General features: G+C 37.7%; 2 protein-coding genes across 2 annotated transcripts; both read right to left on the reverse strand.

Annotated features, from left to right (window-relative positions):
- Positions 1-652: 652 nt before the first annotated feature.
- On the reverse strand, positions 653-15,273 carry LOC123695069 (mitochondrial protein C2orf69 homolog). The gene is made up of 10 exons (XM_045640768.1): positions 15,221-15,273; positions 12,013-12,169; positions 11,357-11,484; positions 10,408-10,512; positions 9,696-9,804; positions 9,254-9,339; positions 8,314-8,463; positions 4,716-4,822; positions 3,662-3,774; positions 653-920 (listed from the first exon to the last, which is right to left on the reverse strand). Exons 2-10 carry the CDS (start codon positions 12,136-12,138, stop codon positions 786-788), a joined length of 1,059 nt encoding a protein of 352 aa, XP_045496724.1. The 5' UTR covers positions 12,139-12,169; positions 15,221-15,273; the 3' UTR covers positions 653-785.
- LOC123695068 (TWiK family of potassium channels protein 7) lies at positions 13,546-15,315 on the reverse strand. Its single transcript, XM_045640767.1, has one exon. It carries the CDS (start codon positions 14,938-14,940, stop codon positions 13,873-13,875), a length of 1,068 nt encoding a protein of 355 aa, XP_045496723.1. The 5' UTR covers positions 14,941-15,315; the 3' UTR covers positions 13,546-13,872.
- Positions 15,316-15,578: the final 263 nt, after the last annotated feature.

Raw genomic sequence — 15,578 nt, forward strand, 5'->3', positions numbered from 1 at the left:
AAACCAAAGTTTTGTTTCAAAATATATTTATTCCATAAATTTTACTTTACAATGAAGATGAGATCAGTTTTGACATGTAATGATAAACCTAATTACATGAAAATAAATAACTTAAAATTAGATTTTGTACTTTAAATGAATACATCGATATGCTAAAACACGTAATAACATGTAATTTGACATCTATTTCACATTAATTGAGAAAACTCATATATTTATTATATACTCATATATATAATACATTTTGTCAGCAAAATAAATTGATATGGCATTTACCCGAAGCTCCAAATACCTTACGTTAATTATTTACAAAATAAATTTGATAAAAATACTGTTTCAAAAGTACATTATATAAAAGCAACGATTTGGACATCAATTTATCTTCTACAGACATTTATCGATTCAAATATTCCACAGAAAAAGTACACCCCCCTTCTAACAAAGCTTTACCGAAGAATGCCTATTATATTTAGTCTTTAATACAACATCAATAGAGTTGATAATCGCAAATGTTAATCAGAATGGTCAGTAAGAGAAACATTTAGGCTGGTTGCAGAGCTTGACCGACCGTCAGTGCGTATGTCAGTCGCGCTTGTCATAGTATGTATGGAAATTCATAAAGCCATTCATAGCTAGACCGACCATACGCACGCGTATTGTCATGCGCATTAGTGTCATAGTCATACACATTGTTGATGCGTATCGTCAGGACCGACGGTACGCACTGACGGTCGGTCAAGCTCTGCAACCAGCCTTAAGATCTTTTATTGGTCTATTTGGTACATTTAAGTATCATCGTCTGAAGCATCATGCATGTCGCTGGGCCTCGAATCTTGTACCGCTTTGAAATTGCTGAGCACTTCGAAGTGAGTGTTGAGCGAGTGCGGGGAACTGGCGTCGTCGTGTAGGTATCGATCAATCTGAAATTATAAAAAAAAATATATATATATTACTAGTGGTCCGCCCCGGCTTCGCCCGTGGTACGTATTTAGTATCCTATATCCTTCTCCTGGCTCTAAACTACCTCCCTGCCAATTTTCAGCTAAATCGGTTCAGCCGTTCTTGAGTTATAAGTGGAGTAACTAACACGACTTTCTTTTATATATATAGATTTTAATAACATAAATAATTTAACAATTTCAATGATGGGCCTCTACGGACCTAACGGTAAAGAATACGATTTTGATAAAATTCGCCAATTTTGCTATGGATGGGGTGCTAAAGTGTAACTTTTTTATACCTAAAATTAAAAAAAAATATATAAAAAAAAAACTAAAGGGGACCTAACGAAAAAATTGTGGGACCTTATAGGACCTAACGGAGTCCGATCGATTAAGGTCATTTTTGACCCAAAATTCTATGGATGGGGTGCTAAAGTGCACTTTTTTATACTTAAAATTTAAAAAAATATTTAAAAAAAAACTAAAGGAAAGAAGAAAAACGATCAAGGTCATTTCATTCCATAGATGGGGTGCTAAGTTTGCACTGGTACCAACATCATAATATTTAAATTATAAATTTGCAAGAAGCGTTAATATTATGTAAATTGATTTGATTTTAATGAAATCTCAATAGATGGCGCTGTTTCAAATTTGTCTTTATACTATTTAATTCATTAAACTGTTTCTCTACCCAAATTACGTAAATGACATAGTTTTTATTTTGTAAAGCTAGATAATAGCATGGCTTACTCGAAACCAACATTTAAACATGAGTCTTTAGATTGTACGCTGTCGTAGTACACGGAATATGTAAGAAAAATAAAGGTCCACAGCTCCTCCCCCGGAGGTAATATCATGATAATATGTTTAAACTATCCTCACCCGACCTCTCAGGAACATTAATGCAAAATTTGAAGTTAATCTATGCAGTACTTTCTGAGATTAGCTCGGAAATACATACAGACAAACAGACAAACCGACAAACAGACAAACAGACAAACAGACAAACAGACAAAAATTCTAAAAACTATATTTTTGGCTTCTATATCGATTATAGATCATGGATTATGTATTATTTAAAAAAAATATTTAATGTACAGTTTTGACTTTCCTACGATTTTATTATATGTATAGATAAAGCTAAAGAGTTTGTTTGTTTGAACGCGCTAATTTTAGGAATTACTGGTCCGATTTGAAAAATCTTTTCAGTGTTAGATAGCCCATTTATCGATAGGGATAGGCGCAGTTGACGGCTTGAAGCGGTCGCGTCGGCTCGAGCAGGCCGTGTGCGGCAGTGAATGAATGTCCATAGTCACCGCGCCGTTGCGGCTTCAAGCCGTCGGCCTCAACTGCTTGAAGCGGTTCGTGTACGGCCGGCCTGAAATGCGCGTAGTGCGGACCGTAGCGCCGAGCCTGTGCAGCAGCGCGGTGAAGGCGCGCTCCTCGCGGCCGACCCAGGGCCGCGCCGCGTCGCACACACATATATACCTTAGCGCCGAGCCTGTGCAGCAGCGCGGTGAAGGCGCGCTCCTCGCGGCCGACCCAGGGCCGCGCCGCGTCGCACACACATATATACCTTAGCGCCGAGCCTGTGCAGCAGCGCGGTGAAGGCGCGCTCCTCGCGGCCGACCCAGGGCCGCGCCGCGTCGCACACACATATATACCTTAGCGCCGAGCCTGTGCAGCAGCGCGGTGAAGGCGCGCTCCTCGCGGCCGACCCAGGGCCGCGCCGCGTCGCACACACATATATACCTTAGCGCCGAGCCTGTGCAGCAGCGCGGTGAAGGCGCGCTCCTCGCGGCCGACCCAGGGCCGCGCCGCGTCGCACACACATATATACCTTAGCGCCGAGCCTGTGCAGCAGCGCGGTGAAGGCGCGCTCCTCGCGGCCGACCCAGGGCCGCGCCGCGTCGCACACACATATATACCTTAGCGCCGAGCCTGTGCAGCAGCGCGGTGAAGGCGCGCTCCTCGCGGCCGACCCAGGGCCGCGCCGCGTCGCACACACATATATACCTTAGCGCCGAGCCTGTGCAGCAGCGCGGTGAAGGCGCGCTCCTCGCGGCCGACCCAGGGCCGCGCCGCGTCGCACACACATATATACCTTAGCGCCGAGCCTGTGCAGCAGCGCGGTGAAGGCGCGCTCCTCGCGGCCGACCCAGGGCCGCGCCGCGTCGCACACACATATATACCTTAGCGCCGAGCCTGTGCAGCAGCGCGGTGAAGGCGCGCTCCTCGCGGCCGACCCAGGGCCGCGCCGCGTCGCACACACATATATACCTTAGCGCCGAGCCTGTGCAGCAGCGCGGTGAAGGCGCGCTCCTCGCGGCCGACCCAGGGCCGCGCCGCGTCGCACACACATATATACCTTAGCGCCGAGCCTGTGCAGCAGCGCGGTGAAGGCGCGCTCCTCGCGGCCGACCCAGGGCCGCGCCGCGTCGCACACACATATATACCTTAGCGCCGAGCCTGTGCAGCAGCGCGGTGAAGGCGCGCTCCTCGCGGCCGACCCAGGGCCGCGCCGCGTCGCACACACATATATACCTTAGCGCCGAGCCTGTGCAGCAGCGCGGTGAAGGCGCGCTCCTCGCGGCCGACCCAGGGCCGCGCCGCGTCGCACACACATATATACCTTAGCGCCGAGCCTGTGCAGCAGCGCGGTGAAGGCGCGCTCCTCGCGGCCGACCCAGGGCCGCGCCGCGTCGCACACACATATATACCTTAGCGCCGAGCCTGTGCAGCAGCGCGGTGAAGGCGCGCTCCTCGCGGCCGACCCAGGGCCGCGCCGCGTCGCACACCTGGTACCCGCTCACGTGCACGTACACGCGCACGTCTGCACACACAACAACAACAATAAACATATTATAATAATAAAAATGTGTGCGTGTGCTAGTGTACACACGTAACAAGTGAAACTTCTTTATAACCTTATTTTTTTAAAAATTATTTACTATATGCAACTTGACAGAAATACGTCGAATCACGGGTGGTAGGGATAAGAACAAGATGGCGCGTAACGGAAAAATGTCACGCGTAACGAAAAAATGTTACACTAAATTTTTTTCCAACCCCGAGAAAGAAGTTTCACTTCAAAAATTAGGAAAATATATTAAAAAGAGTAAAATTCTTAGTTACAAAAATGTATCTTAAACTACAAGGTAGACCATTTCGATTCTTAGGCACCGCTTTTTATACAATTTATCGTAATATAGAGCAACTTTATCATTATATACAACAATTATATCCTCATATATGTATATTTATCGTAATGTAGAGCAATTTTATCACAATATAGAGCAACTTTATCACAATATAGAGCATCTTTTTATAAAAATAAAAAGCAACTTTAACACAGTATAGAGCAACTTTATCACAATATAGAGCAACTTTATCACAATAAAGAGCAACTTTATCACAATAAAGAGCAACTTTATCAAATATAAAGCAACTTTAACACAGTATAGAGCAACTTTATCACAATATAGAGCAACTTTATCACTATATAGAGCATCTTTTTATAAAAATAAAAAGCAACTTTAACACAGTATAGAGCAACTTTATCACAATATAGAGCAACTTTATCACTATATAGAGCATCTTTTTATAAAAATAAAAAGCAACTTTAACACAGTATAGAGCAACTTTATCACAATATAGAGCAACTTTATCACTATATAGAGCATCTTTTTATAAAAATAAAAAGTAACTTTAACACAGTATAGAGCAACTTTATCACAATATAGAGCAACTTTATCACAATATATATCAACTCACTGAGGCGTGTGAGCGTCTCGAGCAGGCTGCGCGCGGAGAGCCAGGTGTTCTTGCCGCCCGCGTGCCCGCCGTCCACCCACCACATCTCCTCTATTAGCTCTATGAACCTATATAGAAAAAAAATGTGTGCGTGTACTAGTGTACACACGTAAGAAGTGATAGATAGATAGATAGATAGATAGATTCATTTATTCATAGAACACAAAAAAATATACACAATATAAACACAAAACATAAAATCAAATTAACAGAAACAAAACACACAGTATATTAAAAGAAACGGATTAATTGTGCACAGTGTTCTACAAACAGGCCTTGGCTCAGCATGAATGTCGGGATTGAAAAATCCCGACGCTGATATTCTGCCAAAGCCTCTAGAGGGCAGAAAATTAAATAAACTTAAATAAATAAACAATTAATAAATAATGTTAAAAATATAGGGAGATAAAGGAAAAATAATGAAATAATATAAGAAGGTATATAATATGAATAAATAGCAATACACAATATCAAAAAATAGATAACACGATATACTATGGGTTCACGACAGAAACAGGACTGTGCAAATCAGAAAAATAAATAGATAAATATTAGAAAAACTATTGAAAATTATAGATTAGATTTTTGGATACCTAAAAGATGGTCCCGATAAACAGTTTTAAATCTTAATTTGCTACAAATGTTGCGCATGGGTGGAGGAATGTCGTTCCAACATTTTGTTGCACAGTACTTGAAACTGCCGCGGAAGGCCATAGTTCTGTGTTTTGGTACAGAGAAAATGTTGGTTCCGAGTCTTACTGGGTTACGACCACCATCTTTTCGCCAAATAAGCTTCTCAAATAAGTAAGCTGGGCGTTTGGTCTTCAAGAGGTCGAACAGAAAGCAAGCCATAAATAGTTTTTGTCTACCTTTCATATTTAGAATATTTGCTGAGTTTAGGAAAGGTGTGATGTGAGATCTAGGTGGGACATTAAAACAATATCTAATGCAAGCATTCTGAATTCTCTGAATCAAATGTTGTGATCGCTGAAGAAGGCATGGCCCGTAAGTGTTTATACAATAATTTAGTTTGGACAGAACAATCGATTCACATAAAAGTAAACGAAGGTCAGTGGTTATGAAAGGACGCGTTATTTATAAATCACTTTCAAGCGATAAAAACAATTACGAACAATGTCCAGCACATGGCTTTCAAAATTAAGATTATTGTCAAAAAGTAGCCCTAAATTTTTAGCCTCATCCACCTCAACGATTGGAATGTTGTCTATACATACAGATAAGCTCAAATCTTTGATTGATCTCACCTGCCGCTTCGAGCAAATTACCATAAATTTGGACTTGTTGGGGTTTAATATCAGTGAGTTCTTAGAAGCCCATGTAGATACGCGATCCAAGTCCTGCGACAACCCATTTAAGCACTCCGAGGCATTAACACGACTTATTGGCGCATATACCTGTAAATCATCCGCGTAAAGGTGATAGTTTGAATATTTAATACACCCAGTAATGTCCGCGGCGTAGATGGTGAAGAGAAGGGGCCCAAGGATCGAACCTTGTGGAACTCCGCGGGTAACTGGGAGTACCGAGGAAAAAGAAGATGTACCATCATTTTTTGTGATGACAACCTTCTGGGCGCGATGATTGAGGTAACTATCGAACCACTGAACCGACGAGTCACTGAAACCATAATAGGAAAGTTTACTAGTAAGGAGGGTTAAATTTAGAGAGTCAAAAGCACGCGAAAAGTCTAGGAGTGTAAGTATAGATGCACTGCCACTATCCTGAGCAGACAGGATATCATCAACTACCTTCAGCAGAGCAGTACTAGTACTACGAGACTTTCTGAAGCCAGATTGGAGTTCCGGTAATATGTTATTATTTTCACAGTACTCAACCACCTGATTATATACAATTTTTTCCAATAATTTGGAAAGATACGGGAGAATACTAATAGGCCTAAGATCTTTAAGGTCTGTGGGATTATTAGATTTAGGAAGTGGGCGAACAAGAGCCAATTTCCACTGTGATGGGAAAATTGACGTTTCCAAGGATTTATTTATAATAGATGTTATTGCTTTTAGTGTAGATGGCAAAGTGAGCAAAATCATGTCTCTGGATATATCATCTGAGCCCCGCGCATTTGATTTCATAGAAACTATAAGTTTACCTACAATATTTTCATTGATAGTACCAAACCCAAAAGTATTTTGACAAAACTTGTGGCTTTTGAAGTAGTTTAGTGTGCTTACATCTGCATCACCGGTACCAGGTATATTAAGAAAGTGGGTATTAATAGCATTTGGGTCAGCGAGATGATCAGGTAGATCCGAACAGTTGTTAAAACTGGGTACAACCTTACTTTTTAAATGTTTCCATAAAACCTTTGGATTCTGAATATGAGCATTAATGTGAGTATCATAAAAAGCCAACTTTTCTTGATACATACATACGTTTACAAAAGTTTTTAGCGATTTATAATACAATTTGTCTTCAGTTGATTTACTATTACGATATTTCAAATGCGCTTCATCGCGAACCGACATCATTAGACGAAGATTAGATGTCAACCACGGAGTTTGCCTCTCTTTAACAGAAATAGTCTTTACAGTAGCGTGTTTATCGAATAATGACAAAACATAAGAATTAAAGGTATTCACCATATCGTCGACGTTATTTATGCGACAAATATCGTCCCATGGAATAGAAATAAGGTCAGCATTGCAGCAGCAAAGTGAAACTTCTTTATGACCTTATTTTTCAAAAAATGATTTACTATATGCAACTTTACAGAAATACGTCGAATAACGCGTGGTAGGGATGAGAAAAAGATGGCGCGTAACGGAAAAAATGTTACACTAAATTTTTTCCAACCCCGATATGGAAGTTTCACTTCAAAAGGCCTATTTCATTCTTGCTTTATGATTCTAATTCGATAAAGATAACCGACAAAATTAAAGAGAACTGTTTTAAGTGATTCTTGATTAAACATATAAAAGAAAATCTTATAATTTAAAATAATGGAATCCTTTTTACATTTATACCATTAAAAATAACTGTATGTTTATTTTTTTATTTTATTACACACTATCTATAGTTTTCCACGAAGGAATCTTATGGAAGAAGCTTATTGTGGTAATATTAATATACATAAACTGTTGTTGGCAAATCATTGTTTTTTTTCTGCCATGTCTTTCATTTATGTGTACTTTATTAAATTCCTATCTACCCTTACTACTAGTAAAATTTTAAAGTCTGTCTCATATAAAAAAAAATGTGTGCGTGTACTAGAGTACACACGTAATAAGTGAAACTTCTTTATGACCTTATTTTAAAAAAAAAAAATACTATATGCAACTTTACAGAAATACGTCGAATCACGCGTGGCAGGGATAAGAAAAAGATGGCGCGTAACGGAAAAATGTCACGCATAACGAAAAAATGTTACACTAAATTTTTTTCCAACCCCGATAAAGAAGTTTCACTTCAAAAATCAAAATTCAATTCCCTAAAATATAAGGCAAAGTTTCACGGCGAAAGTGCCTAAATATCCACAAAATTTAAGGCAAAAAACATAGATATTTTACAAAAATACACCCACCTGCACATATGCCTGTCCCACGGAGTAAGTGTCTTGGTGTAGTGGAACTCATATATCAGCTGGTTGAGCACCACACAGCCCTTGCTGAAGCCCACCAGGCTGAGCTTGCTCTTGTCCAGGGATAGGGTATCCCGCCACCAGAGTGGGCACCTGGGTTTTGGGTTGAATTTGTATTGGAAAACGGTTAAATGGCACATTGTACGACATTTATAACACAGTTTAAAATATGATCCTACAAATAGAACAAAATAATATATAGAAAATAGACATTTTTTAATGCTACTTCGTAGAAAAATAGTTAATTACAGTACGATTCAAACTTAATGGCGGCTCGGAACATTGTACGATCCGATGCGCAGAAAACAATTTTAGATATTAGCGGGACATTAAGGGACCTGTCCGCCCGCACCTGCATCTAACTTCCGAACCGCCATTACGTTTGAATCGAACTATATTATACAGACTATTTTGGGTCTTTTTCTTTTTAATTCAGGACAGACACTAAATATGTAAAGATCGTAAAATGCATAGAAGAGTAAGTAGTAAGTGAGGTGTGAAGAATGGCATTGAAACAGCATTATTATGCATTTTGAACACATAGTAACACACATTATCAGTAAAAACATCCAACCATTTAGATTTCAGATAAAATAATCTTCATGCAACAAATAGTGAACTATAAGCAACAATTAATAATATATAGTAATAATAAATCGAACATATAACATTTATACACATAGAACAACTGCGTTTTTGTGTTTTTAAGTAAAACCAAGCCACTAAAAAGAAATAAAAACATGTACTGCGAAAAAACTTCCTGAGAGTCTAAACAAATATCAGATACATCAAATTTGCATTGTAAATACTTATTTATTTTTATATAAAATGTGGGTAGTTAGATAAATCCGTCACGACATCCATTGGAACTAAACCTACTCACTGCTTGTGTTCAAGGCTCGTGCTTTGTGCCGCTTCGCTCTTTGCGGCCCCGTTTGATTTGCTCTTGTTTTCACTGTTACTTGCGCCCTGCGAATAAATGCATTTTAGAATACAAGTATTGTTTTCCATGAGAAAAATTGTTGTTTTTGGGATAGTGTTTTTTTTTAATTTTGAGCGAAGTTTATGAGAAATTAAAGTTGGATAAAGAATGCTTGTAGCGCCGAGTTACTTACTTACAATTTCATGTGATAATTGTCACATTCTGTTTAATTTTTATCCAGATTCTAAACTACCCACAATTTAAATTTTAAAATTCCATTTAAGGCAGCTAAATCTCTGTATTAAATGAGAAATCAAAATTCAATAACAACGATTAAACTTTTTAGAGAGCAACATAAACCTTAGCCTTTTCCTTACACATATTTTCATAACTACCCACACACCTGTTCCTCTATATCCACATCATCATCAGGATACATGCCATACATGACTGCGTCCGTCAGTTGGCGAGTTGGCAGCTCTTTCACTCGTATACTTAATTCTTGGAGTAACCTGACGTTAAGAAATAAATCAGTTATAGACTCGAAATGATGCTATAAAAAGGCGCTAAAACTATAGAATCTAGGTCATATATACTTACATATTAACTTTTCTGTCGCAATCAAAAAATTTAGTTATATTTGGCAGGGTAGTTACCCTCATTATTGCCAATTATTTTAAATAACTACCCTCAGTACTGCCAATTTATTTAAATAAGAATGTTATTATAGCGAATGACCTCTTTTTCTCAGTCTCATATATGAAACTACCCTTTTTTATTTAACTATTTTCTCAACACTTACAATCATATATTTGCTAACTAATTTTTACACATTGCCCAATCAATACATGTAACTACGCATTTTTTTAACTTTTTCTCAACACAATTAATCACTACATAGTATAAAACAAAGTCGCTTTCTCTGTCCCTATTTCCCTATGTCCCTTTGTATGCTTAAATCTTTAAAACTACGCAACGGATTTTGATGCGGTTTTTTTAATAGATAGAGTGATTCAAGAGGAAGGTTTTAGTATATAATTTATTAGGTTTTAGACAAAGCGGGCGAAGCCGGGGGCGGTAAGCTGGTATGATAACATATTATAATAAGCACTAACTTCTCCAAATGGTGCAGCGCGTTGTGCGTGGGCGTGTGGTCGGGCACGCCCGCGTTGTTGCTCGGCACGAAGTTGTCGTAGCAGCTGAAGCTCTTGTACTCTATCCTGGAACAACTTGGTAGGGTTTTATTATTGCTTACAGTTCTTTTGATAAGGGTTCAAGTTATCTAAAAATAAAAAAATGTGTGCGTGTACTAGTGTACACACGTAAGACGTGAAACTTCTTTGTGACCTTATTTTTCAAAAAAATAATTTACTATATGCAACTTTACAGAAATACGTCGAATCACGCGTGGAAGGGATAGTAAAAAGATGGCGCGTAACGAAAAAATGTTACACTAAATTTTTTTCCAACCCCGATAAAGAAGTTTCACTTCAAAAATACTGTGTACTTAAATAAATAGCTGATCATGGAGGTTAATAAAACTTATTTATCAGACATGACTAAGAATGAATGAAGATTCTATGACAATTCTGCATTTTGGAAAATCAATTTGCTAAAAGGGTAACTGCGTTTATTATATGTATTTTTAAAATGGAAAATAGGCTATAACGAATCCAATAAATTTTTGAGGAACGGCTCTTCCTACATGTTTTATAACTTTACGCTACTTCTCTGTACACTAATATAAAAAAATGTGTGCGTGTACTAGAGTACACACGTAAGAAGTGAAACTTAGTGATAAGAAAAAGTTGGCGCGTAACGCAAAAATGCCACGCCTACGGCGTAACGCAAAAATGTCACGCCTACGGCGTAACGCAAAAATGTCACGCCTACAGCGTAACGCAAAAATGTTACACTAAATTTTTGTCCAACCCCGATAAAGAAGTTTCACTTCAAAAATTATTAAGTAAGTACACAATATACCAATGGGATTATACTCTCCAATATTTTTATAAATGGACCTTAAGACCTTAAGTTAACATACACATAATCTAGACTACCTACCGTGCCGGTCTCACGACAACAATGTGTTTGGTTGGGAAGTTCTCGCTGAGCATCCGAGCCGTGTTCTCGAGCGACCACCTGACGTAATTCCTGTTGTCGCGGTGCGTCTGCATCACTTCCTCGTAATCCTGATAAATGTGTGGAGATAAATACTTATATGATTATGGGACTTAAAATTACAATGTTTGGTAAGGAATTATTTTTTATTAATAATTATATTTTAATAACAACAAAATAATATTAATAATTATTAACCGACTTCAAAAAAAAGGAGGAGGTTATCAATTCGGGCGGTATGTTTTTTTTTATGTATGTACACCGATTACTCCGAGGTTTCTGAACCGATGTACGTGATTCTTTTCTTGTTCGATGCGGGATGGTGTCGAATTGGTCCCATAAAAATTTTATTCGGATAGGCCCAGTAGTTTTTATTTTATGAGCATTTTTGTCTGTATTTGTAAATGTTGCAAGTGCAAGTTTGAAGTCGGTTGTTTTAACGCAGTTATCTACTTGTATTTTAATATTATTTTGTTGGGTCATTTAACCAAAGCGAATGAAATATGCCTTTTAGTTTTCTGCCATTTATATTGAGTAATAACTTTGAAATAAATCACATCCCACACATCCTACACTATTTATCTCTTAACCTAAATTACCTGCACATCACCACCAAAGAACACAAGCGTGTCTGGCGAGTTGGTCTTCTGCCTCGCCGGGTGGAACAGCACGTCGTTCTCGCGCCCCTCATGGCCGTTCACGCGACGCAACCGGATCGGCAGCATCGCGCCGATCTCTACTCTTGGTGGTGCATAGCTGGAAAGAGGATCATCGACATTCCTGTTGGTTCTACTCAGTTAACATTGCTTATAGAAAGAACTGTTGACTCTGTAGAAACTGCTTTCTGAACTAGTAGGTAATATGAATGCCGCCTTTTACTCTTGATGATGCATAGATGGAAAGGAAATGTCGAGTTTCTTGTTGGTTCTACTCGGATGAAATTGCTTATAGAAAGAACTGTTGACTCTGTAGAAACTGCTTTCTGAACTAGTATGTAATATGAATGCCGCCTTTTACTCTTGATGATGCATAGATGGAAAGGAAATGTCGAGTTTCTTGTTGGTTCTACTCGGATGAAATTGCTTATAGAAAGAACTGTTGACTCTGTAGAAACTGCTTTCTGAACTAGTATGTAATATGAATGCCGCCTTTTACTCTTGATGATGCATAGATGGAAAGGAAATGTCGAGTTTCTTGTTGGTTCTACTCGGATGAAATTGCTAACTGTTGGCTCTGTAGAAGCTACTTTATAAACTAGTAGTAAATGTGAATGTATGTTATGACGAATGAAACTACCAGGAACTAGAAACTACTTAAAGAAAGAGTATCTATCGACTCTAGAAACTGCTTTCTGAACTAAATATGAATGTATGTTGTGACAATGCAAAAGAGCTGCTTAACGAATTCTAATTAAATAAATATTAAATACACGTCTCAGTTTTAATTCTTGCTGATTCTACATTAAAATCTGTTTGTCGCTGAAAATGTAACTGTAGTTCTAACAGTAGTTTCTTTAGCCGGCTATAATACTCGTTACAAACTGATTATAGCAGGATAGACTAACTGCAAAGATTATGGCTGACTCTACTGTTTTCAAAGGGACCTCCGATAATTTCTATGATGATTGATGAGTCAACAGCCCTCTAGGAGGTAACTTAAATAAAGGCAGCATTTGAGTTTGAATTTCAATGACTAGTTTTATCAATTAAGAGTTAATAGAGTAGTAAATAATTATTTGACTTCAGATATAAATAGAATATTTTTCAAGTCTTTGAAGTAACAAGAGCTACAGCTCAGAGGATAAAATAATTAATATAAGTGGGGGCATTTTCAAAAATTTAGATATTTTTGGTTGAAAATAAAACAGAATTAATAAACAATATTTATTTTTGTAAAATGTTACAAAAATCAAAATAAAGTATGATTTTAATATAATACCTACAATTTAATAATAAAAAAAAATTGTTGAATCACTACTTAAACTTAGTTAAAGCATTATTTTATAAAAATCTTATAAATTTCAGCATGTGTGTATTATAATAAGCTTTCCTTACAAGAGTCCATAAACTTATAATAAAAATTATATAAAATACAGGTATGGCACTTAGGATATAATATGTACACTAGATACACTCAAATTCTCTAATTCTAAAAACCTGAGTATTTATAAGTATATTATTAGGCACATTAAACCAACTCAAGTTTTTTTATTGCTTGTAATTTACAGTTAGGATATTTGTTTTCTGCAATTGTTATTATTTTTCCTTGAACTTAACACTCTATAAATACTTGTTTAATTAAAACAACACTTGGACAACAACAACACAACTTGCACTTTAAAAAAATACAAAAAGAATAGAACAATTATTATCAAAAAATCTGATCCGCTTTAAAAATGCACAGATCACAGAAAAACCTTAAAGGTTTAAAAAAGCAACCAAAGAGTTTTTATACACGCTTCATTTAATATTCCTTGTCTGCTTTTGATGATAATACTTAGTATCATTCATACACACAGTTATCTTCAATGTGATATCATCAAGGCAGTTCTTCAGTTCCTCCTTTAACTCTCTAACTTTGACCCTAACATCCTCGCACATCAGATTATAACACATAGCCACTAAACCCATTCCCAGCAGAACATAAATAAAATTAATCACCAGCTTCAAGTGTGAACCTTCAGCAGAATCTGCAATATTAGCTCCCGGGACAAAGTCACCAAAACCAATCTTGCACAAGCTGATAACACAGAAATAAGTCGAGTCCAGGTAGTTCCATTTCTCCCACGCTCCAAACATTATGGTCCCAGTCAGGATGTAGAAGGAAATAACCCATAGACAAGCTGTCGAAGGAACTGTGATTTTCCTCTTTGGTTGGACGTCTCCATCTTCAAGCAACGGATCCTCTCGCCGACTGCATTCATGTGCTGTTATATACAACCATTTAAAAGACTGTGCCAGCACCTTTCCCATGTTACAGAAGTAGAGCACATATATAGGAATCCCGAAACAAGCGTATGCTATTGATACAACTTTACCCCAAACAGTCTTTGGCACTACATTCCCATAACCAATCATTGTAAACACTGATAATGAGTACATGAGGGCTGCAGGAAAGGACCATATATCTTCAGGGGACCTCCCATTGTATCCCAAATGTATAGCTGCTGTAATATTGTTTTGGAACACCTTCAATACATTGTTACTATTGTACATCCAGGCTGTTTGATTCAAAACATTATATCTGTTAGTTATATTCCACAGCTGTTCAACACAACTTCGTCGCCACTGCTTCACATTCTCCAACTGTTCATCAGGGCTGTCCTTCTCAATGTGCATGAAACTTGCAGCACCTAATATCGCGTAGCAGACTACGAGCGCGCCAACACCTACTTGCGTAAACATAAACGCTATGAACTTCCGCAGGCAATCCTTAATTTTTTCACGCGGATCGCTGCCGGTCGACGATGTCGAATCTCTACTCCTAAAAGACCCGTGGCCACTTGAATGTATGTTATGACGCTCCATTGTAATGATGGACACTTCTTAAACTAGATTAGCGGTAATATGCGGTTAATACAAACGTTCGCACGCATAAGTTATGGTTTATTTCTGGAATTTATTTGGCAAAATGCCAGATGCTATGGTTACAAAATATGATGGAGTTCATGCAATACTTACACTTTGCACGTATCGGAGAAAAATTTCAATTACAAAAATACTCGAGTAAATTAAAAATCCAAATATTTATTGATTTCTATAATGTGTTCAAATAAAAATGTAATATCAAAATTAGGTGCGCACTTACCGTAAAATGTTCAAATACAACTTTTTAATTTTTTTTATGTTTTTAAAAATTGTAGCTTCAGTATTTAAATCATTTTTATTTGCTTTAAACAATTATTTTTTTTATGTCCAATAAAAATATTTTGTGCCGAAAATATTGTTTATCAATAAAAACGCCAAAGTCAAAGTCAAACATTTATTTGATTTAGGTATATTGGATACTTGCACGATAATTTTGTCTTTTCAACAGGTGTTAGTATATGTAAATGTTTCAATATGACTTACTTAACTCAATATCATATCTACTTTTGTTATTAATTTGAATATAGACTACATTTTTACACAATTTGTCTTTATTTTCTTTATTGATTCATAGGGTT

This window comes from Colias croceus, chromosome 10 (assembly GCF_905220415.1).
Source record: "Colias croceus chromosome 10, ilColCroc2.1".
In the NCBI taxonomy this organism is placed as follows: domain Eukaryota; kingdom Metazoa; phylum Arthropoda; class Insecta; order Lepidoptera; family Pieridae; genus Colias; species Colias croceus.